Raw genomic sequence first — 25,835 nt, 5'->3', positions numbered from 1 at the left:
GTTGAAGGGCATCTTGGTTCCTTCCACGATTTAGCTATTGTGGACAATGCTGCTATGAACATTGGGGTGCATATGGCCCTTCTCTTCACTACATCTGTATCTTTGGGGTAAATACCCAGTAGTGCAATGGCTGGATCATAGGGTAGCTCAATTTTTAACTTTTTGAGGGACCTCCACACTGTTTTCCAGAGTGGCTGTACCAACTTGCATTCCCACCAACAATGTAGGAGGGATCCAATGTAGGAGAAAGGCTCCACATCCTCTCCAACAATTGTTGTTTCTTGTCAATTTTTGCCATTCTAACTGGTGTAAGGTGGTATCTCAGTGTGTTTTTGATTTGAATTTCCCTGATGGCTAATGATTTTGAACATTTTTTCATGGGTCTGTTAGCCATTTGTGTATCTTCATTGAAAACTGTCTCTTCATATCTTCTGCCTATTTTATGATTTGCTTATTTGTTTCTTGTGTATTGAGTTTGAGAAGTTCTTTGGAGATCTTGGATACCAGTCTTTTATCTTAGTGTCATTTGCAAATATCTTCTCCCATTCCATGGGCTGCCTCTTAGTTTTTTTGACTGTTTCTTTGGCTGTGCAGAAGCTTTTGATCTTGAGGAAGTCCCACAAGTTCATTTTTTCTTTTGTTTCTCTTGCCTTTGGAGATGTGTCATGAAAAAACTTGCTGTGGCCAATGTCGTAGAGGTTGCTGCCTATGTTCTCCTCTAGGATTTTGATGGAGTCCTGTCTCACATTGAGGTCTTCCATCCATTTTGAGTTTATCTTTGTGTATGGTGTGAGAGAGTGGTCAAGTTTCATTCTTTTGCATGTAGCTGTCTAATTTTCCCAGCAGCATTTATCGAAGAGACTGTCTTTTTTCCACTGGATTTTTTTCCTGCTTTGTCAAAGATTAGTTGCCCAAAGAGCTGAGGGTCCATTTCTGGGTTCTCTTCTGTTCCATTGGTCTGTGTGTCTGTTTTTGTGGCAGTACCATGCTGTCTTGGTGATCACAGCTTTGTAGTATAGCTTGAAATCCGGCAATGTGATGCCCCCAGCTTTGTTTTTCCTTTTCAACAATTCCTTGGCAATTCGGGGCCTTTTCTGTTTCCACACAAATTTAAGGGCTGTTTGTTCCAGTTCGTTGAAAAATGTCCTCAGTATTTTGATCGGGATAGTATTGAAAGTGTACATAGCTCTGGGTAGCATGGACATTTTAACTATGTTAATTCTTCTGATCCACGAGCATGGAATATTTTTCCATCTTTTTGTGTCTTTTTCGATGTCTTTCGAGTGATTTGTAGTTTCTAGAATATAGATCCTTTACATCTCTGGTTAAGTTAATTCCAAGATAACGTATGATTTTTGGTGCTATTGTAAATGAAATGGATTCCCTAATTTCTCTTTCTTCAGTCTCATTGTTCGTGTATAGAAATGCAACTGATTTCTGAGCATTGATTTTGTATCCTGCCACATTACTGAATTGCTCTATAAGTTCTAGTAGTTTGGGGGTGGAGTCTTTTGGGTTTTCCATATAGACGATCATGTCATCTGCGAAGAGAGACAGTTTGACTTCTTCTTTGCCGATTTGAATACCTTTTATCCCTTTTTGTTGTCTGATTGCTGTTGCAAGGACTTCTAGTATTATGTTGAATAATAATGGCGAGAGTGGGCATCCTTGTCGTGTTCCTGATCTTAAGGGATAGGCTTCCAGCTTCTCCCCATTGAGAATGATATTTGCGGTAGGCTTTTCATAGATGGTTTTTATGAGATTGAGGAATGTACCCTCTATCCCTACACTCTGAAGGGTTTTAATCAGGAAAGGATGCTGTATTTTGTCAAATGCTTTTTCTGCATCAATTGAGAGGATCATATGGTTCTTAGACTCTTTTCTTTTTGATATGATCTATCACAATGATCGATTTGGAAATGTTGAACCACCCTTGCATTCCAGGGATGAATCCCACTTGGTCTTGATGGATAATCCTTTTAATGGACTGTTGGATCCTATTAGCTAGGATCTTGTTGAGAATTTTGACATCCATATTCATCAGGGATATCGGTCTGTAATTCTCCTGTTTGATGGGGTCTTTGCCGGGTTTGGGGATCAAGGTAATACTGGCCTCATAGAATGTGTTTGGTAATTTTCCTTCTGTTTCTATTTTTTAAAATAGCTTCAGGAGGATAGGTATTATTTCTTCTTTGAATGTTTGGTAGAATTCCCGGGAAATCCATCAGGCCATGGACTCTTGTTTTTGGAGAGATGTTTGATCACTGCTTCAATCTCTTCATAATTAATCTGTCTGTTTAAATAATCAATTTCTTCCTGTTTTTCTTCCTGTTTCAGTGTTGGTAGTTGATAGGTTTCCAGGAAGGCATCCATTTCTTCCAGGTTGTTTAATTTATTGGCATAAAGGTGTTGATAAAAGTTTCTAATGATCCTTCCTATTTCATTGGCATTGGTTGTGATCTCTCCCCTTTCATTCATAATGTTATTAATTTGGGTCCTTTCTCTCTTCTTTTGAATAAGTCTGGCCAGTGGCTTATCAATCTTGTTTATTCTTTCAAGAACCAGCTTCTAGTTCTGTTGATCTGCTCTACTGTGCTCCTGGTTTCTAATTCATTGGTCTCTGCTCTAATCTTGATCACCTGCCTCCTTGTATGCAGGTTAGGCCTGTTCCTCTGTTCCAGCTCCAGCTTCTTGAGGTGAGAATATAAATACTGCATTTTAGATTTTTCTATTCTTTTGAGTGAGGCTTGGATGGCTATGTATTTTCTTCTTAGGACCGCCTTTGCAGTGTCCCATAGGTTTTGGACTGATGTGTTTTCATTCTCATTGGTCTCCAAAAATTGTTTAAGCTGATTTTTAATTTCCTGTTTCACCCAGTCATTCTTGAGCAGAATGGTTCTTAGTTTCCAAGTGTTTAAGTTTCTTCCAAATTTTTCCTTGATTGAGTTCCAGTTTAAAGCATTGTGGTCTGAGAATATGCAGGGAATAATTTCAGTCTTTTGGTATCGGTTGAGACCTGTTTTGTGACCCAGTATATGGTCTATTCTGAAGAAAGTTTGATGTGCATTCCAAAAGAATGAGTATTCTGTTGTTCTGGGTTGTAGTGTTCTATATATATCTATGAGGTCCATCTGGTCCAGAATGTCATTCAAAGCTCTTGTTGCTTTGTTGATTTTCTGCTTAGGTGATCTGTCTATTGCTGGTAGTGGAGTGTTGAGGTCCCCTACTATTAACGTATTATTATCTATATGTCTCTTTATTCTGTTTAAGAGTTGGCTTGTGTATCTATCTGCTCCCCTGTTGGGGGCATAGATATTTATAATTGTCATATCCACTTGTTGGATACATCTTTTAAGAATAATATAGTGTTCTTCTGTGCCTTAACTACAGTCTTTAGTTTAAAATCTAATCTGTCTGATAGGAGAATTTATACCCCAGCTTTCTTTTGAGGTCCATTGGCATGAAAAATGGTTTTCAATCACTTCACTTTCAGTCTGGATGTATCTTTAGGTTCAAGATGTGTCTCTTGTAGACAGCAGATGGATGGGTTATGTCTTTTTAAACAGTCTCCAACCCTGTGGCATTTTATGGGAGCATTAGGCCATTCACATTGAGAGTGATTATTGAGAGATATGATTTTAATGATGTCACATCGCATATGAAGTCTTTGTTCCTATAGATTGTAAATATCTGTTGTGTATCACTCTTGGGGTCTCTTTACTTTTATAGAACCCCCCCTTAATATCTCATGTAGGGCTGGTTTCGTGGTTATGAAATTGGTCAGTGACTGGTGATTCTGGAAGGTCCTTATCTCTCCCTCAATTCTGAATGACAGCCTTGCTGGATAAAGGATCCTTGGCTGCATGTTCTTCTCAGATAGAGCTTTAAAAATGCCCCCCACCCCAACCCTTTCTCTCATTCCAGGTCTGTGTAGACAGGTCTGATGTAATTCTGATACCTTTGCCTTGGTACGTGAGAAATTTCTTTGCCCTGGCTGCTTTCAATACTGTATCCTTGGATCTAATATTTGCGAAATGCACTATGATGTGACGTGGTGTAGGTTTGTCGTGGTTGAGCTTGGGAGGGGTCCTCTCTGCCTCTTGGACACGAATGCTTGTTTCCTTTGCTAGATTAGGGAAGTTTTCAGCTACAATTTGTTCAAATATCTCTTCTAGACCTCTGTTTTTCTCCACTCTTTCGGGGATGCCTCTGATTCTGATATTGGAACGTTTCTTTGAGTCAGTCATCTCCTGTAACCCACGTTCTTGAGATTGGATTTTTTTGAGCCAAGTTTCTGTTTTAGCTTTCTCTTCTACTAACCTGTCCTCCAATTTGCTGATTCGTTCTTCTGCCTCATTTACCCTGGCTGTCAGAGCGTCTCGTTTTGAGTGCATTTGATTCATAGCATTTTTAATTTCTGCCAGATTTGCTCACATTTCCACCCTTAGGGATTCTATATTCTCGTTAATATTTTTTTCAAGCCTACACATCATCTTGACCATTGTTACTCTGAACTCCATTTCTGATAATTTGGTTATATCCATATCCATTAGTTCTGTGGCAGAGGCTACAGACTCATTGTCTTTTCTTTGCTGGGGGCGGATTTCTCCTTCCCGTCGTTCTGATGAGAAGAGGTTGCGGGGTTGTCCAGAGCCCAAATTATTGACCAAGACCCCGGCAGTTTGTGCTTGTTTTATAGGGACCTTAGGAATGTGGGCTTCTTGATTTTTCAGCCTGCCTTCTGGGGGAGGTGCCTGCGGCGCTGATTCTCAGGCAGCCCTGTTTGGGTAGAGTCTCCTTGTCCCCTGCGAGGGAGGATGGGGATGGGCACAATTTGAACTGGTATTTCTGGGCTTTTGTTCTCTTGCAGCTTTCCCTGGCAGTTTGCTGTGCCTCTTCTGAGAGTCAGAGTCGCAGTGGCCGAATCTCAGCCGCTCTCTCAGAACAGAGAGATCGCAGTCCGCTCTCCACCGAGCTCTTCTGGCCTCTTTAACTCTGTTTCTGTTGGTGCTGCTAAAAACCTGCAGCGTCCCGGGTTGTGTGCCCCACAGCCAGCATCCCAGCCCTCACTTCCAGGGCCGGCACGTCTCCATCCTTTGTGTTTCTAACACTGCCAGCCGCCAGTCGTCCCTGTGCACGCTCCAGAACTCTGTTTCAGTGTGGTTTGCGTGCACTCCCGAGCGCATGTTTTCAGACTCGTCGCGCGCGTTCCCCCGCTCACAGACTCAGTCTGCTCTTTCGCGGGTGCTGGTCGGTGAGTCTGCCTGCTCCCCAGTGCAGGTGGCTACTGCTTCCCAGCACCCGAGCGTGTCGGCTCCCTCCCCCTTCCATTTATCTTCTGATATCTGTGCGTGGATTCATGGCTCCCGGCATCATTCCTCAGTACTCAGCGCTGGATATGTTCGCTTGTAGAGATCCACATGTATCTTCCTGTGTCTCAGGCTGATTCCATGGGTGTTCAGTATGGTCTGGTACCTATTCAGCTCGACTCAGGGGACCAGCTGAGAAAGGGGACCCCTACTCCTCCGCCGTCTTAACTCCTCCCTCAAAATTGACCTTTCTAAAACTGAAGCCTAGTTTTTCTAAGGTACGTCTCTCCATTTATTCAAACCTTTATTCATAATCTCCAATCCTTTTTGTCATACTATTATGTAGAATGATGTCATTTTATTCATCTAGTTGCTGCACGTTTCGTAAGAACATTTCTAGATATTGGATGCTCTTTAGGTGTAAATGTAAATGGAATATTTTCCCTTTATATTTTCTTTTTTTAATTAGATTTATTTATTTGAGAGAGAGATAAAATGATTGAAGGAGGGCTAAGGCGGATGGGAGAGAAAGAGAGAGAGAAGCAGACTCCCAGCTGAGCATGGATCCCGACATGGGGCTCAGTCTCATGAACCTGAGATCATGACATAAGCTGAAATCAAGAATCAGATGCTTAACTGAGCGAGCCACCCAGGCTCCCCCCCTTTATATTTTCTTTACAAGGATGTGGTATATCAGAAAACTACTGATTTTGTTTATTTTATAACCATTCACATGAATGAATATTCTTTTTTCTTTTTTCCAAATTTATGGAGATATAATTGTCATATAACATTTTGTAAGTTTTAGGTGTAAAACATGATGATTTGTTTAGTCAAATTTGATAATCATGCAGAATGATTACTGTGATAAGTTTAATGCTCATCACCTTATATAGATAAATTGTTTTCCTTACAATGAGAACTTTTAAGCATGTCAGCGCTTTTCTGTTATGTGATACAGATTGTTATCTTTAGTCACTGTGCTATACATTACCTCTCCAGAACTTAGTTATCTTATAACTATAAGTTGTGCTTTAGACCTCTTTCATTCATTTTGCTTGACTCCCCATCCCCTGCCTCTAGCAAGCACCAGTCTGTTCTCTATATCTTTGAGTTTGGTTTTTTAGATTCCATGTATAAATGACATACAGTATTTATCTTCCTGTGTAGGACCCATTTCACTTAGCATAATGTTGTCAGGGTCAAATCTATGTTATGACAATTGGCAGAATTTTCTTCTTTATAATGGCTGAATTATATTTCATTGTATATGTATATACCACATCTTCTTTGTTCATTCATCTGTTGATGGACATTTAAGATTGTTTCTATGTCTTTGGCTATTGTACATAATGTTTCAATGAACATGGGGGTGCAGATATATTGTTTAGATAGTGATCTTCTCTTCAGATAAAAGTGGAGTTGCCAGACCATACAGTACTTCTGTTTTTAATTTTTGGAAGGACTGTCACACTGTATTCCATAGTAGCTGTACCAGTTTGCATTCCCACCAACAGTGCACAAGAGCTTCCTTTTCTCCACGTCCTCACCAACACTTTTGACTTTTTGATGCTAGTCTATCTTACAAGTAGGAGATGATATCTCACTATGGTTTTGATTTGCATTTTCCTGATGATTAGGGATGTTGAGCACCTTTTCATCTACCTTTTGACTGTCTTCTTTGGAAAAATGTCTATTCAGTTCCTCTGCTCATTTTTGAATTAGATTGTTTGACTTTTTGCTGTTGAGTTGTATGAGTTCTTCATATATTTTGGATATAAACCCCTTATCAGATACATGATTTACTGATATTTTCTGCCATTTTACAGATTGCCTTTTCATTATGTTGGTGATTTCTTTTGCTGTGCAGAAGCTTTTTAGTTTTATGTAGTTCCACTTGTTTATTTTTGCTATTGTTGCCTTTGCTTTTGGTGTGAAATCCAAAAAAAATCACCACTAAGACCAATGTCAAGGAGCTTATCCCTTAAGGAATGTTATGGCTTCAGGTCTTAAGTTCAAATCTTTAATACATTTTGAGTTGATTTTTGTGTATGGTGTAAAATAGGTGTTGAGTTTCATTCTTTTGCATGTAGCTGTCCAGTTTTCCCAGTAGTATTTATTGAAGAGACTATCCTTTCTCCATTGTATATTTTTGGCTTCTTTGTATTTCATCATTGTATATTCTTGGCTCCTTGCATGTGTTTATTTCTGGGCTCTCCATTTTGTTCCATTAATCTGCGTGTCTGTTTGTATGACAATACTGTATTGTTTTGATTACTTTGACATAATATAGCATGAAATCAAGAAGCACAGTGCCTCCAGCTTTGTTGTTCTTTCTCAAGATTGCTTTGGTTATTCAGGGTCTTTTATAGTTCATATAAATTTTAGGATTGCTTGTTCTATATCTGTGAAAAATGCCATTGGAATTTTGATAGGGATTGTATTGAATCTGTAGATTGCTTTGGATAATACCAACATTTTAGCAATGTTAATTATTCTATTCCATGAGCACAGAAGATCCTTCCATTTATTTGCATCTTCAGTTTTTTTCTTCGGTGTCTTCTAGTTTTCATCATATAGGCTTTTAAGCTCCTTGGTTAAATTTATTCCCAGTTGTTTTATTCTTTTTGATGCAATTGTAAATGGGATTGTTTTCTTACTTTCACTTTCTGATAGTTGGTTATTAGTGTACAGGAGTACAAAAGATTTTTGTATATTGATTTTGTGTCTTGCAACTTTACTGAATTTATTGATTAGTTTTAATAGTTTTTTTGGTGGAGTCTTCAGGGTTTCCTATATATGATACCATGTCATCTGCAAACAGAGGCAGCGTTACGTCTTCCCTTCAGTTTTGGATGCTTGTTATTTCTTTTTCTCGTCTAATTGCTATGGCTAGGACTTCTGATGCTGTGGTGAATAAAAGTGGTAAGAGTGGACATCCTTTTCTTGTTCTTGCTTATAGGGAAAAAGCTCTCAGTTTTTCACTATCAAGTGTGATATCAGCTGTGTGTTTGTCATATATGGCTTTTATTATGTTGAAGTATGTTCCCTCTCTACCCGATTTGCTGAGTTTTTATCATGAATGGTTGTTGAATTTTTCAGATGTTTTTCTGCATCTATTAAGATGATCCTATGATTCTTATCCTTTATTTTGTTGATGTGGTGTATCACGCTAATTGATTTGCAGGTGTTGAACCATCCTGGCATCCCTGAAATAAACCTCACTTGATCATGGTATATGATCCTTTTAATGTATTGTTGAATTTGATTTGCTGATATTTTGTTGAGGAGTTTTGCACCTAAGTTCATCAGGGATATTTTCGTGTAATTTTCTTTTCTTGTAGTTTCTGTGTCTGGTTTTGGTATCAGGGTAATGCTGGCCTCATGGAATGAGTATGGAAGTGTTCACTTGTCTTCTCATTTTTTTAGAAGAATTTGAGGATTGGTCTTAGTTCTTCCTTAAATGTTTGGTAGGATTCACCAGTGAGGCCATCTGGTCCTGGACTTTTGTTTGTTGAAGGGTTTTTGATTACTGATTCAACCATCTTTACTATTAATTGGTCTGTTCAGATTATGTCCTCCAGATTCAGTCCTGGTAAGTTGTATGTTTCTAGGAATTTATCCGTTTTTTCTAGGTTGTCCAATTTGTTGGTGAATAATTGTTCATAATGGTCTTTTATGATCCTTTGTATATCTTTGGTGTAGAAATACCTTTTGAAACAAGGAAGTTAAGTGAAAGCCTCCCTGAATTCTGAACTTTGAGGCTGTTAGGTCTCTTCCCCCGGTTTGGCTCCCAGAATATGGTTGGTTAGGTATATACCCTCACGCAGGATATCAGAATATTTTGACAAGTCTAAGAGAAAATAAAGATTAAATGTCATCCTTGCCTAGCCAACCTACACTGATCCTTATTGCCAGTGAGCCTTGCTCACTGAACAGTACTAGTCAGTTCCTCAATATGTGCCAACAGCCAGGGAGCACCAGGCATCGAGGAAATGGATTCTAAAGGCAATAGGCAGGTAAAAAGCTGTTGGACATAGAGACTATTCAGTGAGGTGGAAATATAAAGAGAAAAGAATCTCAGAGATATGAGAGAAGACAGCTTATTGATGAAATAAGAATTGCTACTGGAAAGAACACTGAACAAAAAAGAATATTTGGGAATTAAGCATAGGCATCAGAAATTAAAAATGAAATAGGTTTGGAAGGTTAAATTTAGGAATTCTCACAGAGAATAAAGTAAAAAGACAAAACAGAAAGTAGTAGAGAAAACATGATGAAACTTGGGATTCACTGATAAGGTCCAGCACCAGGAACTCCATCCCAAGGAGAAGACAGGGCCTCAAGAGAATGTTCCAGAAATGAAGATCTTGAGCTTCCAGATGGGAAAGGGCCATTGAATATCCAGCACAGTGTATGAAAGCAGCTTAACATGGAGCAAATTTCTTGAAAATTCAGAACCCCAGGGGCTTCACCATGAGAAAAGATTCTAAAAAGTTTCTGCAAGAGACAACCTGATTACATTTAAAAGGATCAAGAAATCAGATGCCATTTGTCTTTGCAACTGCAGAGTGGACACTAGAAGACTATAAACCAAATTCCTTTCACAATTCAGCAAAGAAGATTCCAACCTGGAGTTCTGAATCTGGCCAGACTATCAGTCATGTGTGAGAGTTGAATGCAGATGTTTCAGATGTGCCAGATCTCAAAGGAACCTTATCTCCTGTGTATTCTCATCAGTCAGCCAAGAAAGAGGAAGATGTTTGATCTGGGAAGTTGGCTCAGACACAAAGAAGAGGACCAGTCTTCTGGAGGGTGCTGAAGTGACACCCAGAGGGCAGTGATCACAGACATTCCAGAGTGGGAACAATGTTGTCATTGAGATCAAGCTGATAGACTGTCTGATGTGTTTAGATGTTTTGAGGAGATCTCATTAATTTGGGAGAGTTTGATGGCAAATAATGATAGGCACATTGAAAACAACAAAGAAAACAGGCAAGTTAATACTTCATGGAGATCTGAATGTTGTGTAAAAATGATTGCATTGTCTTACACCATACACAAAGACAAACTCTAAATGGATGAAAGACCTCAATGTGAGACAGGAATCCATCAAAATCCTTGAGGAGAACATAGGCACTAACCTCTTTGACATCGGCCACAGCAACTTATTTCAAGACACTTCTCAAAAGTCAAGAGAGACAAAAAGAAAAAATGAACTTGTGGGACTTCATCAAGATAAAAAGTTTCTGCACAGCAAAGGAAACAGTCATCAAAACAAAGAGGCAACCCACAGAATGGAAGAAGATATTTGCAAATGGCACTACAGATAAAGGGCTAGTATCCAAAATCTATAAAGAACTTCTCAAACTCAACACCCAAAAACCAAATAATCAAGTCAAAAAATGACAATTTTCCAGTGAAGAAACATGACAGTTTTCCAGTGAAGAAACATGAGTGGCCAACATGAAAAAATGTTCAACATCATTAGCCATCAGCGAGATTCAGACCAAAACCACATTGAGATACCACCTTACACCAGTTAGAATGGCAAAAATAGACAAGGCAGGAAACAACAAATGTTGGAGAAGATGTGGAGAAAGGGGAACCCTCTCACACTGTTGGTGGGAATTCAAGTGGGTACAGCCACTTTGGAAAACAGTGTAGAGTTTCCTGAAAAAGTTAAAAATAGAGCTACCCTATGACCCAGCAACTGCACTACTGGGTATTTACCTCAAAGATACAGATGCAGTGAAAAGAAGGGTCACATGCACCCCAATGTTCATAGCAGCATTGTCCACAATAGCCAAACTGTGGAAGGAGCTGAGATGCCCTTCAACAGATGAATGAATAAAGAATATTACTCAGCAATCAGAAAGGATGAATACCCACCATTTGCATCGACATGGATGGAACTGGAGGGGATTATGCTAAGTGAAATAAGTCAATCAGAGAAAGACAATTATCGTATGGTTTCACTATTTTGTGGAACATAAGAAATAGCATGGAGGAGATTAGGAGAAGGAAGGGAAAAATGAAGGGGGAGAATCAGAGGGGGACATGAACCATGAGAAACTGTGGACCCTGGGAAATAAACTGAGGGTTTTGGGGTGGGGGTTGGGGGTGGGTTAGCCCAGTGATGGATATTAAGGAGGGCACATATTGCATGGAGCACTGGGTGTTGTATGCAAACAATGAATCATGGAACGCTACATCAAAAAAGTAATGATGTACTGTATGGTGACTAACATAATTCAAAATTAAAAAAAAATTTTTTTTGCATTGTCATAATGATAAGAATATTGAATATTAATCTAACCAAAATTAGGATGTCAACTATTGGAAAGGTGGTGGGACAGGAAATGTGTGTGTGCAAGCATGGGTGTATGCTTCTGGGCATGTGCGTGTATAATAGAGGAGTTAATTCTTCTCATCGAGAACGCTCCCAACTAAGAAAACAAGCAATAGGATGAACATGATTTCATAAAGGAGACCACCTTATGCTTTTGTGGGAAAATTTACATGTTAAGTTGCTTTTCTCAAATTTGAGGAGTTAATGAAGTAAATAGCTATTACAGAAATAACATCTTTATTTTCCAAGAATAGCTTTGAACTGAAAGTAGATTTTGTTATATATCTGTCATTTTTAATATTGGGGATTTTTCTTCAAGTACCACCTACTTATTTTAGGTGAGCGCCGTTTTGAATGGTATGTTAGATCAGAGCTTCAGGAATCGAGCCAGCCAGAAGCACCAAGGACTGAAACTTGCGAGTACAATTCTGCACAACTGGAAGAAGTGGGACTCCTGGTGGGCCAAAGATTCTGCTCCTGAAAGTAAAACAGCAGTGCTGACCTTACTGGCCAAAATTTTGCAGGTATCTTGAGAAACCTTAAAAAAGAAGTTGTTTTGGACTCTGTAAGTTTTGTCTTTAAAAATATGATGGAGATTTCTTAGGAAGCTCATTGGTTTGATAAGTAAAAAATATTTTTACTGGACAGTTGCTGATTACCTTACATTTTATACTTTTTCCATTATTATTTATACTCATTATCCTTTCCTATACTTTACCTTTTTAGTGTCTACATGCATTGTCTTACCAGATAGATTTAAAATGTTTCAGAACAGGAATTGTTATGATATTCTTAAACCCAAGAACAAATTTGTAGATTATTTCTGAAATTAAAAAACTTGGAAAATGTGTTAAAGGAAATTAGAGGCATAATATAGAAATGTATCATGTTTTTATTTCCCCTCCTTTAGATTGATTCATCTGTATCTTTTAATACAAATCACAGTGCATTCCCTGAAGTCTTTACAACATATGCTAGTCTACTTGCTGATTCAAAGTTGGGTTTACATTTAAAGGTAAGGGATGAAAAAGATTTTTTTTTCAGATTACATTCTCCGTTATTTTCCCATTTTATATTTTTACATATTTGTGATGTTGTATGTTTTTTATTATGGAAAATTTCAAACATATTCAAAAGCGAGAGTAACCGGTGTACCTGTCACTCAGCCTCAGTAGCCATCTGTCTCTGGGCATGTCTGTTTCAACTATGCAGCCACTCCTACCCTTGAAGGAGACCCGTGGCATCATGTTATTTGATCTGTGCATACTTTTTTATGTCTCTTTAAAAGATAAATATAATCACAATGAATTTCACATACTTAGAAGAACTAGTACTTGTCTTTTCATATGTGTGGTTCAAATTGGCTTTTTTGAGAATTGCTGTATTAGTGAATGACAGAATTTAAACTATTACTCAGTAATTTTTCTATTAATACATATATCTGGGTAATTTTTAGAGTTAAGAACTTAATATTATAATTTTAAAGTCCTATAATAATTAGATTTTATGCTCTAATAAAATGTGGCCTTAATGAAAGACTTTTTTTTAGTAGACCATAAGAATATTTCTTTGGAATTTTCTGTTCTGTGGTTAATCAAGTTTCTCATTCCTCAGTATGAGGGAGCCTGGGAACTTTCTTGCCACATAGGGGAGATAGGAAATATCACCTAGTTTCTTTTATGCTCATTATGAAGTTCTGAATTAGTTCTGTGAGGAATATTTATAAATTATCCCAGAGGTTGTTCAGTATGCTCTTTCCACACCAAACTTATCCAGTGTACTGAGTCTGTATTTGTAGAAGGAAAAATCACAGAGCATCATCATACAGTGTACTATTTAATTACACGTATATAGCCCTCAGTTGGCCCACTGGCCTCTAGAGTAGAAGCTGAGATACATTATTGTGTTCAGGTTGGTTTTCAGTGTAATATAGAAGGTATTCTGAAGTCATTCATTGAATCCAAACAGTACTTTATTTGCAAAGCCTTAAGAAAGCAGTAATTTTATTTATTCTGTAGGATTCGTAAGCCCCGACTGGGGCAATTTCATATGTCTGCATTGCTCCCACAGGGTCAGGCTGTAATTCTTCTTCCATTCTTCACCAATCTTACTGAAGGCAGTCTTGAGGACCTTAAGCATGTTCTTGAAAAGCTTATCATTTCTAATTTCCCCATGAAGTCTGAAGAATTTCCCCCAGGAACTCTGCGGTACAATAATTATGTAGACTGCATGAAAAAGGTTAGTTTTTAGTAGTACCAAGTGAAATTAAAACCTTGTTTTTCTGTTACATTTCTTGATGAAAAGTAAGTGAAATATTCAGAGTCAGAGATGTATTGTAACTTAAGGAATTCAGTTCAATTCATTTTGAAAGCTGGGTAGCTGTGGGGCCAGATGCATATCTAAATCTTTTGGAATTCATTCCCTCCCATTTTAAATTGAAATCTTTTATGCAGAAAAATATTGTGAAATATTATATGCCTTATGTATAAATTTTGAAAATTAATGCCAGAAAGAGCTAAGAAATAGAATAAAGTAGTGGTTATTTGAGAAACATCTAGTGATTATCACCGGTATTATTTAATATACAGATGAAGGTCTCTAAAATACCAGTGGCTTAAACAAGGTGGTAGATTATTTGTTTCTCCTGTACAATACTAGATTGTTATTTATAGCAACTATATACAGATTTCCCCTGCTATCCAAAAGTGAAACATTTCTATGAAAACTTTTGTAAGCCAAAATGATATAAAGCAAAGAAGCAATTACCATTAATTTGTATGGAAATTTTTTGAGCATTATCAGACCCAAAATATCCTCTCTTAGGCACTTTTGCTACCAAAGGACACATCTTGTTAATAGGTGCACAGAATAAATTGAGATAAAGCACAGATGCTCACAGACAACAGTTCAAGGCTATGGTGGCTTGATGCTGATAAGCTGAGTGTAGTTCCTGGGGTGAGAGCTTGGTGGTGATACTCTCAATGCCCCGGTACATGCTGCCTCTAGCTTGCCAGTCACCTTTCTTGAATGGTGCATTCCTGCAATCAGCAGGTCGTTGATGGGATGACACCATCATGTAGGTGCCCTCTAAGTATCCTATTCCAAACAGTCTAATGGTTACCTAATGGTTATAGCATCCACAAAGATTCTACATAGATCGTTGGCACTTTCTTTTAATGTAAATGTGCTAATGTAAATATAAGTACAGTCACTGAACATTTGAAGGAAGCTTCTAACCTAAAAAGATGTAAACCAACAGGAAAAAGGAACTCAGCGGGAACTGAGTCAACAAAGGGAGATGGGGGATGAGCATATCAAAGAAACTGTAAGAGTAGCTTCAGATATGAAAGAAGGTATTGTGTCTGTAAAGTAGAACAAGTAAGTGCTCTTGGAAATTATATAAAAGCAAAATTAAAAAAAAACTTCATAAAACAGAAGATAAAATTGTGGGTATTTCCTAGAAAGCAGAACAAATAGACATCAAGATGGAAAATGGGAGAGTAGAGAACATTAGATGAGCAGCCTAGAACAGTTGCTGTGCAATGAAGATGGTGTGGAAAAGAAAGGTCTCCAAAATAAAAAAAGCCCCCAGAGTACCTGGAATGGTGAAGACCAAGACCTCAGTGAAGGCACATCCTCGTGGAATTTCAGAACCTGGAATCTGATTTTTCAGAACATCCTGACTGCTTTAAGAGGGAAGAACATCTGCAAAACGTTTAAAGAATAAAAACTCAAATATTTAGCAAATGTTATTATATGCCATGCATTTGTTATAGCTGCAGAAATGGCAAAAGTGGTAGCATTTGTTCTCTGTGAAACCCAGCTTTAATTTTCCATTTTGTTAGTACTGGTAAGAACAAAACAAAAATAAAAACCCAAGAAAATTATTTTTTTTTCTAGTTTCTAGATGCATTGGAATTATCTCAAAGTCCTATATTGTTGCAGTTGATGACAGAAATTCTTTGTCGGGAACAGCAGCATGTAATGGAAGAATTATTTCAATCTACTTTCAAAAAGATTGCCAGAAAGTAAGTCATTCTATTCTAGTCTAGGACCCCAGACACCATATACTTTTTATTTCTGTGGGAAATTACCTTCTCTGTTCCAAAAAAAGTTGAGTGGCAATTGCGGTCAACTCTTACAACTCAATTTTATTTTGTTTTTCTTGATGGAGAAAAAAAGACTTATTGTGAAAGTTTCAAACACACTCAACGCTACAGGTTAAGACCATAATGAACATCCAGATCAAACACGCACGAGCATTTTCCAGCCTTATCAACCCTATTTTGGTCTCTTTTCTTTTGTGCTGTAGTTACTGTAATAAAGCAGATCCCTGATGCCATGTCATTTTACCTCTAATTACTTTTTTTTTTTTTTAAGTTTTAGTTAGTTAACATACAGTGCAATATTGGTTTCTGGGGTAGAATTCAGTGATTCATGACTTATATACAACACTTAGTACTCATCACAAGTGCCCTCCTTAATAACCGTCACCCATCTAGCCCATCCCCCACATTCTTCCATCAGCCCTCAGTTTGGTCTCTGTTTTTAAGAGTCTCTTATGGTGTGTTTCCCTCTCTCCTTTTTTCCTCTTCCCACTTCCCTTCTTACGTCTTTTGTGGCGGGGGGAGCACAGGCAGACAGGGAGAGAATCTTAAGCAGGCTCCATGCCCAATGCAGAGCCCCATACAGACTCGATCTCACGACCCTAAGATCATGACCTGAGCTGAAATCAAGAGTTGGATGCTTAATCGACTGAGCCACCCAGGCACCCCGGTTCATTTGTTTTCTTTCTTAAATTCCACATATGAGTGAGATCATATGGTATTTGTCTTTCTCTGACTGACTTATTTCACTTAGCATAATACTCTCTGGCTCCATCCACATCATAGCAAATGACAAGATTTCTTTTTTGATGGCTGAGTAATAGTCCATTATAGATAGAGATAGATAGATAGACACACACACACATATATGTATATACACACATACACACACACACACACACACACCCCATATTCTTTATCCATTCATCTGTTGATGGACACATTTGGACTCTCTCCATAGTTTGGCTATTATTGATAATGCTGTTATAAACATCAGGGTGCATGTACCTCTTTGAATGTGTATTTATCCTTTGGGTAAATACCTAGTAGTGCAATTGCTGGATTGTAGGGTAGCTCTATTTTTAACTTTTTGAGGAAGCTCGATACTGTACCCCAGAGTGGCTGCACCAGTTTGCATTCCCACCAACAGCGCAAGAGGTTTCCCCTTTCTTCACATCCTTGCCAACACCTGTTGTTTCTTGTGTTGTTAATTTTAACCATTCAGACAGGTGTGAGATGGTATCTCATCATGGTTTTGATTTGTGTTTCCCTGATGATCACCTCTAATTACTTCTGTATGTATGTCTAAACACACCGTTTTCTTGGGCTGCTATACTACCAGTATCAATGGAATAAAATTATTACGAATTCCATTTTCAGATTTCTCCAGTAATCATAAATGCTCCAGACTGTTGGATTCTTTTAATTCTGATCCAGATGAGGTTCTTACATGACATTTCACTGTTGTATCTCTTAAATCTGTCTTTATCTAGAACAGTCCCCCATCCCCTTATTTTTCTTTTGTTGTTGAAGAAACCTGGACACTTGGCCTGCATAGTATCTCAGAGTCCTATATTACCTGATTTTTTTTCTGTTCTTTTCCTTTAACTTGTTCCTCCAGCTCCAGTTTCCTGTAAGTGGGAAGTTAAGTCTAAAAGCTTAGTTAGATTCAGGTTCAACTTTTGGCAAGAATACTTAATAGTGGATGCTCTATTTTTCATGTTCATGGCATTTGGGGGTACATAGTGTCCAGTAGCCCTAATTTTCGTGATGTTAAGATTGATTAGCCATGTATGACATAGCCTTTTCCCAATGTTCTAGCATGCATTTATGATTATTGCCCCAAATCATTTATTTTATCAGGAGTTGTAAATGGTCATTTAAAAAATCCTTTTTTAGGGGCACCTGGGTGACTCAGTTGGCTAAGTATCTGCCTTCGGCTCAAGTCATGATCTCAGGGTCCTGAGATTGAGCCCCGTGTCGGGTTCCCTGCTCAGCAGGGAGTCTGCTTCTCTCTCTCCCTCTTCCCCTCCCCCCTGCTCATGTTCTCCCTCTCTGTCTCTCTCTCAAATAAATTAAATATTTAAAAATTTTTTTTTTAAATTAAAAATCTTTTTATATCTTCTACATTTAGGAGCTAGAAATCTATTGTAATGAACTTGCCTTTGTCACTAGGGCTGTTCATTACCTGAATATAGTTTTAGTATTTTAGGAAATTACAGTGGAAAAAAGGGAACAAATTTTATTATCAAATTTTTTATTATTTTTTAAAGATTTTAAAAATTTATTTATTAGAGGGAAAGAAGGAGAACATGAGTGGGGGAGGGGCAGAGGGAGAGGAAGAGAGAGAGAATCTTAAGCAGACTTGGTGCTGAGCATGGAGCCCAACACAGGGCTCAATCTCACAACCCTGAGATCATGACCTGAGCTGAAATCAGGAGTCAGACATTAACTGACTGAGACACCCAGGTATTATTAATTTATTATTAATTTTTATTAATTTTTAAAGTAAGGGCTTGATGCCATGGATACTTCTGATTGTGACCAATGAGGGTTTTTTTGTCATTATTTATATTCATATGTAAATATCCATGTTAATTTATCTTATTGAGTTATACTTTACATATCATAAAATTCACCTATTTGAAGCATAGAGTTTAATACTTTTTCGTAACTTTACCTAGTGGTACAACAATCACCATAGAGTAATTTCATCCTCCCAATAAGATCCTATATTAACTCCCATTCCCATTCCCAGCCCCAGGCAATCATTAGTCTACTTTCAGTCTTTATAAATTTGCCTTTTCTGAACATGTCATATAAATGGAATCATATAACATGGGATCTCTTATGTCTGGCTTCCTTTTTCAGCAAGTTTTTGAGGTTCATTCATGACAGCATAAATCAGTAGGTCATTTTTGTTGACATTTTAAAAATCATACTTAACCACCAACTATAGAACATCCTACACAGCAGGAAAATACACATTCTCTTTGAGCATATATGGAAGCCATAAAACAAATCTTAATAAATTTAAAAGGATTGAAATCTTACAAAGTATATTGTCAACCACAATGGAGTTAAATTAGAAATAAATAACAGGAGAAAACGTGAGGAATCCAAAAACATTTCTAAATATCCAACTAATTAATATATTTCTAAGTAGCCCTTCGGTCAGAGAAGAAATTATAAGGGAAATCATATAGCATTTTGATCAGAATAAAATAAAAATAAAGCATATCGATACAACTAAAGCAGTGCTTAGAGAGGAATTTGTATCTTTTAATACCTGTATTAGAAAATAAGAAATATCCTAAATTAATAATATGAACATGTGCCTTAAAATCAAGAAAAAGAAAACTGAAAGCAAGCAGGAAGAAGGGAATAATAAAAATTAGAGTGAAAAGTAATAAAATTGAAATTAGGAAAATGGTGGAGAAAAATCAATGAAACCAGAGTTGGTTCTTTGAAAAGGTAGATGAAATTGACAAACTGTTAGCTGGACAAACTAGGAATAAAAGAAAAGGTACAGTTCATGAAAATTAGGACCGAAAGACCACTAACCTCTCAGATTATAGGAAAATACTATGAATGACATCATGTCAACAAATTCAGGAACTTAACTAAATTGGACAAATTCCTAAAAAGTCACAAATTACCAAAACTCACTCAAGAAGAAATAGAAAGTCTGAGTATAGCTTTAATAAATAAAGAAATAGAATTACTCATTTAAAATCTTCTCACAAAGGAAAGCCCAGATCCAAATTGCTTCACTGGTGAATTTTCATCAAATAAATAGAAGAAATAAGACCAACACTTCATAAACTCTTCAGAAAAATAGAGGAGAAAGGAATACTTCCCAACTTATCCTGTGAGGCTAGTATCACACAGTAACAAATCCAGACAGAAACATTGCAGGAAACCTATAGACCAACATCCTTCATGAGTGTAGACACAAAAATTTTCAAAAATATATTAACCAAATCCAGCAACATATATATATATTCTGTACTATGACCAATTGGGATTTGTCCTAGGAATGCAAAACTAGTTTGGCATCTAAGAATCGATTAATCATATCTTCTATATTAAAAGACTAAAGGACAAGATCACATTATCATTCCAGTAGATAACATTAATTTTTGACAAGATCCAACATCCATTCATGATAAAAAGGACAAAAGATCATCTATGAAAAACCAACCGTAATAGTAAAAGACTGAATGCTTTCCTCCTGCGTTTGCGAACAAGGCAAGGGCATCTGCCCTTTTCAATGCAACATGATAAAAGAGGTTCTAGCCAGTGCAGTCAAGCAAGAGAAAGAAATAAAAAGCAACTAAATTGGAAAAAAAGGAGCAAACTCTTTTTTTTTTTTTATTGAGAGAGAGAGGGAGAGAGAGAGTGTGTATACATGTAGAGGGAGTGGGGTGGGGTTGAGTGGGGGAGTGAAGTAGGTGAGGTGGGGCAGGAGAAAGGGAGAGGGAAAGAAGCCCAAGTAGACTCTGAGCTGAGTACAGAGCCTGACTCTGGGCTCAATCCCACAATCCTGAGACCACCACTTAGCCTAAATCAAGAGTAGGAAGTTTAACTGACTGAGCCACCCAGGTGCCCCCAAACTGTCTTTATTCACAGATGACGTGAGGTAGAAAATCCTAAAGATCTACAGAAAGCTACTAGAACTGATAAACAATTACAGAAAGTTTGTAGGATATAGGATCAATGTTAAAAAATCAATTGTTTATATATGAGCAGAAAAATTTCAAAACTATAATTAGGAATATAATTGCATTCATAATAGCATCAAAAACAACAAAGCACTTAGGAATAAATTTAACAAAAGAAGTGCAAGACTTGTACACTAAAAATTACAGCCCATTGCTGAAGGAAATAAAAAAAATTAAAGTTTTAAATAAATGGAGAGACATTCCATGTTCATGAATTTGAAGATTCAATATTATTAACATGGCAGTTAAGTTGATATGTAAATTTAATGCATATCAAAATTCCAGCAAGACTTTTTTGTCTGTGTGCAGTTTAGAATTTTCATTTTAATTATAACTTACTTAGAATATATTCTCTGAGGATACACAGTGAAAGTTTATGTTCTAAAATCACTTGGTGAAGTATTTTTCAATATGTGGCTATTAAACCAATTAGGTATGTTTATTTTAGTAAATTTTCAGATTTTAGAAATTGTTTATCTTTTGTCTTCTTTCTGATTTTCTTTTTGAAAATGTAAAATATTTACATGATTTGAAAGTCGTAACTGTATAACGAGCTGTATTTGAGAGTCTTACTTCTGTATCCCCTCTCTTATTCCTCCTCACCTCCTTTTTTCCACCTCATATCTTCTACAGATCTCTACATGTCAGTACATAGAGATTTTCCTCAATCCTTATTTATTTATTTATTTATTTATTTATTTATTTAACTATATAATTATTCATTGTGTGGAATTAGCATGTATTTTGAAGCAGCCGCCTGCTGATAAACTTTTGGGTTCAATCTTTTGCTATTAAAAATAGTAACACGGTGAATAGCCCTCTGTATATGTCATTTTTTTTTTTTTGCCAGTATATCTTTAGAGTGGATTCCTAAACAGAATTCAAAAAGTAAATGCATTTGTAATTTTGCCAGCTTTCACCACATCCTTTATTTCAGGACTATAATTTGCATTCTTTCAGCAGTGTATGAGAGTGTCTTATTTCATCACAGTCTTGCCAGTAGAGTATATTGTCAAACATTTGAATTTTTTCCAATTTTATAGGTGAGAAAGGATTTCTCAGTGTTGCTTTAATTTATATTTCTCTTATTACAAGTGAAATAGAGCATATATTCATATATTTAAAGCTCATTTGCATTTATTTTTAGAAACTATCTCCTGGCCCATTTTTATAATCAGATATTGCTTTTTTACTTTTCCTCCTCCTCTTTTTAGCTTTCTCTGTAAGAGTTTTAGGGCTGTGCATCCTTGCTGTGCTCACTATAAGAAGCTCCTCAAAAGAATGTATTTATTTATTTATTTATTTATTTATTTATTTAAAGATTTTATTTATTTATTTGACAGAGATAGAGACAGCCAGCGAGAGAGGGAACACAAGCAGGGGGAGTGGGAGAGGAAGAAGCAGGCTCCTAGCGGAGGAGCCTGATGTGGGGCTCGATCCCACAACGCCGGGATCACACCCTGAGCCGAAGGCAGACGCTTAACCGCTGTGCCACCCAGGCGCCCCTCCTCAAAAGAATTTAAATCTTAGACAGTACCCAAATAAATATTGCAGAAGCCCATGTAACCTCTAGTAGTATCCTGAGCCTTAAAATTTTGTGACTGTGAATTACCTTCTAAATCGAACATTTTTGCCCTGGTTCATACTTAACTACCGAGTATCAGGATTTTAGAACTGTAAAAGAATTTTAATGATAATTTGGTCTTAACCTCGTCTTTTTGTAGTTGAGGAAACTAACTCTGTATTCTTGGTTTATGGACAAAATCTTATAGATGGTCATTCAAGTATCTTATATTCCAGATGAGAATATAAAGGGCCAGATGAATATATCTCTGTATAGAAAATAGGAATGACCATTTGTTACTAGGAAGAGACTAGAATTTTTAAATTATAACTCATGAGTTTCAGATTCTGGAACCGTGATCATCTTTAGGCCTGAGACTCTCCCAGAGCCTTCCCGATGTTTCCTAAAAAAATCAGATTTGAAAGTAAATGAAAACAATTCTTCTTAATGCCTAAATTTGGCATGAGGATTTCTGGGGATGAGTATAATAATATGATTCATATACAAATGCTTCTTGTAGTTCATGGTTTTTACATATATATAATCTTCGAAGTTATATTATGAATTTATAGTCATTGGTGTTTATTTTGCTTGTTGTGTGGGTAGGCACTTGTAAAATATTTGTTCAAAGCAGGGATGTTCATATAATTTTCTTTTTTTCTTAGGAGTTCATGTGTCACACAGTTAGCCCTTTTGGAAAGGGTATACCGAATGTTCAAGAGGGATGACCTACTTTCAAATGTTACTCGCCAAGCATTTGTAGATCGCTCTCTTCTCACCCTTTTGTGGCATTGTAGCCTGAACACTTTGAGAGAATTCTTTAGCAAAATTGTGGTGGATGCCGTTGATATGTTGAAGTCTAGATTTACAAAGGTATTTTTCATCTATTATTAAATTTAATATTAATACGAATTGACAAATCTCCTTAATTAGTGTCCTTAAAAATTGCAGTGTGTTCCCTCAGAGGATCTTTATTGCTCAAGGAGCATTACCTCAATCTGCTTTAGTTTCTTGAGGGTGCTGTAACAAATTACCACCAACATGGCTTAGAACATCAGACATTTATTCTCTCACAGTTCTGTAGGCCAGAAATCAGAAATCAGTATCCTTGGGCTTAAATCAAGGTGTTGCAAGGCTCTAGAAGCCCCAGGGGCAAATCCGTTCTTTGCCTCTTCCGGCTTTTGGTGGCTGCCTGCATTCCTTGGCTTGTGGCCAGATCACTCCTCTCTCTTTGCTTCTGTGGTTACATTGCCTCCTCCTCTTCTGTCTAATCACTCTCTGCCTCCCTCTTATAAATATATGATTGCATTTAGGATCCACTTGGATAATCTCCCTATCTCAGGATCCTTTATTTGATTTTATCTGTATAATCCTCTTTTGTCATATAAGGTAACATTCACAGTTCCAGTGATTAGAAGGTGGGTATTTGTAAGGGGATATTATTTAGCTGGCTGAATACAGTCCTCTTGCACCAAATGTTTCTACCTGCAAAATACATTTATCCCATCCTAACATCCCCCAAAGTCTAAATGCATTACCTCATCAACTTTTTCTTTTTTTTTTTTTTTAAAGATTTTTTTTATTTATTTGACAGAGATAGAGACAGCCAGCGAGAGAGGGAACACAAGCAGGGGGAGTGGGAGAGGAAGAAGCAGGCTCATAGCGGAGGAGCCTGATGTGGGGCTTGATCCCATAACGCCGGGATCACGCCCTGAGCCGAAGGCGGACGCATAACCACTATGCCACCCAGGCGCCCCTACCTCATCAACTTTTAAGTCCAAAATTGTATCTGAATATCATCAGCTCAGAGTCCTAACTTTCATCATTTAAATCATAATGAATCAGATATGGGTGAGATTCTGGGTGTGATCCATCTTGGGGCAAAATTCTTTCCATTTGTGAACCTGTGAAACTAGAAAACAAATAATTTGTTTCCAAAAGACAGTGGTTCAACAGTCAGGATAACTATTATATTCATTCCTATTCCAAAAAGGAGAAAATAAAGTAAGAAAGAAGTTAGTGTTCCATAGCACTTTCAAGGTCCAGGCAGGCAAATTGTGTTGTTTCGAGACCTGGGAGTAATGCTTTGTGGCTTAATGTTCTGCTCTCTGGACCTTAGGCTCCATTCTTGGAGTCATTCTTTTTTCTTGAAGGGTAGCATATATTTGCAGGTAAGTAGTTTTATCAATCTGTTTCTTGCCTGCAGAATTCAAGGAGTACAACAGTCTTTTTTTTTTTCCGTTTCATTTTGTCTCTGTCCCTTTCAGTCCAAGTTGGTGGTGTGGTTCTGGTATGATGTTCTCAAAAACTACATAGCTCTTCTATGTGTGTCTTGGAGGTTTACTCCATTAGACAAGAGTGTCCTCCACAGATCTTTGGTGGATAATTGCATCTCTGTTCCTGGTTCTGCTGAAATGGTTGAGAACATCCATGAGTCCCATGCTTAATTTCTTCGGCACTAGCTAAAGATTGTCCAGCCACACCCTGTTCTTCCCTCCAGAGCCACTTTTCTAGCAGTGAATCTCCTAATGTTAGCATCTTTTACCGTCTGGGGAAGTTGAGAATTTCTCAAATCATCACATTTTGGTTCTTTTTGCTTAGCAGTTCTTAACTCAGTTTATCTCTTGCACCTCACATTGTATTATAAGCAGCAAAGAAGAAAGCAGGCAGCACCTTCAACAGATTTGCTTGGAAATTTTCTCAGCTAAATATTCAACTGCATGGCTTACAAGTTCTCATGTATGTGTAACTATAGAATACTTACCAGCCAAGTTTTCTGCCACTGTATAACAAGGATCCTCTTTCCTCCAGTTTCCAAAGCTATGTTATTTATTTCCTTTTGAGACCTTATTGGCAACTACTTTAACTTCCAATTTCTACCGAAAATGTGTTTATGATGATTGATATGTTCTGTAAGACAGTTTTAGCTTTTTCTGCCATGCTTTTTCATTTGCTTCTGAGCCCTCACCATCAATGTCTTCAGTGTTGGTAGGTAGTCGGCTTTCTGTCACGCATGGCAAGTTTCTTTCAGCCTCTGCCTATCATTCATTTGTTAGAGCAGATCCAGCTCTTGATACCAGAATGTGTATTAGTTTCCTGAATCTTCAGTAACAAATTACCATAAGCTTGGTGGCTTAGAAGAACTTTCCCTGTTTTGGAGGCCAGAAGTCTAAAATTAGTTTCACTGAGCTGAATTTATGGCATCGTCATGGCTACGCTTGCCCCAGGGGCCCTGAGTATCCACTCCTTGCCTCCTCCAGCTTCTGGTGGCTGCTGGCATTCCTCAATATGTGGCTGCATCATTGTGGCCTCTTAATTCGTCTTCACATTGCCTTTTCCTCTGTGTCTCATCCTTCTCTCTATCCTCTTACAAGCTTACATGTGGTTTCATTTACAGCCCATGGGAACAATCCAGAATTGTTTCCCTATCTCAAGATCCTTAATCACATTCGCAAAGTCCTTTTTTGCCTTATGAGATTTCATTCACAGGTTCTAGGAATTAGGATGTGTATATCTTTAGAAAATACTGTAAATAGTTGAAAACTTTGTTTTTTAATACGTTGAAGTTTCACCTGCTATTGTCATGCCTTCGATAAGATTTTGTGCAAAAGCCCTATACGCATGTCCTAAGTTTACTATTTGGACGTGTGTATTACTTCCTGCCACACTCAATATAACACATTAATATTTATACCTATGTTCCTGACCTTGGGTGGGTCTATTGATGTGATTCAATATCTATGTTAAAATTACTTTCTATGTAAAGATGTCGAATATTAA

The 25,835-nt window shown here is 37.4% G+C and overlaps 1 protein-coding gene across 4 annotated transcripts in view; it reads left to right on the top strand.

Annotated features, from left to right (window-relative positions):
- The window catches only part of PRKDC (protein kinase, DNA-activated, catalytic subunit), a 225,093-nt gene that overhangs the window by 68,974 nt on the left and 130,284 nt on the right, over positions 1 to 25,835 (top strand). For all 4 annotated transcript variants that reach the window (XM_026516499.4, XM_026516500.4, XM_044390365.3 and 1 more), the window contains 5 exons: positions 12,000 to 12,185; positions 12,572 to 12,676; positions 13,732 to 13,899; positions 15,562 to 15,689; positions 22,721 to 22,928. In XM_026516499.4, coding sequence (XP_026372284.1) covers positions 12,000 to 12,185; positions 12,572 to 12,676; positions 13,732 to 13,899; positions 15,562 to 15,689; positions 22,721 to 22,928 — 795 coding nt within the window. The remainder of the gene's footprint in view (positions 1 to 11,999; positions 12,186 to 12,571; positions 12,677 to 13,731; positions 13,900 to 15,561; positions 15,690 to 22,720; positions 22,929 to 25,835) is intronic.

The sequence above is a fragment of the Ursus arctos genome, unplaced genomic scaffold (genome assembly GCF_023065955.2).
Source record: "Ursus arctos isolate Adak ecotype North America unplaced genomic scaffold, UrsArc2.0 scaffold_6, whole genome shotgun sequence".
Taxonomy (NCBI): Eukaryota; Metazoa; Chordata; class Mammalia; order Carnivora; family Ursidae; genus Ursus; species Ursus arctos.
Note: the sequence above shows the minus strand (reverse complement) of the source record. Positions and strands in the feature narration are given on the sequence as shown.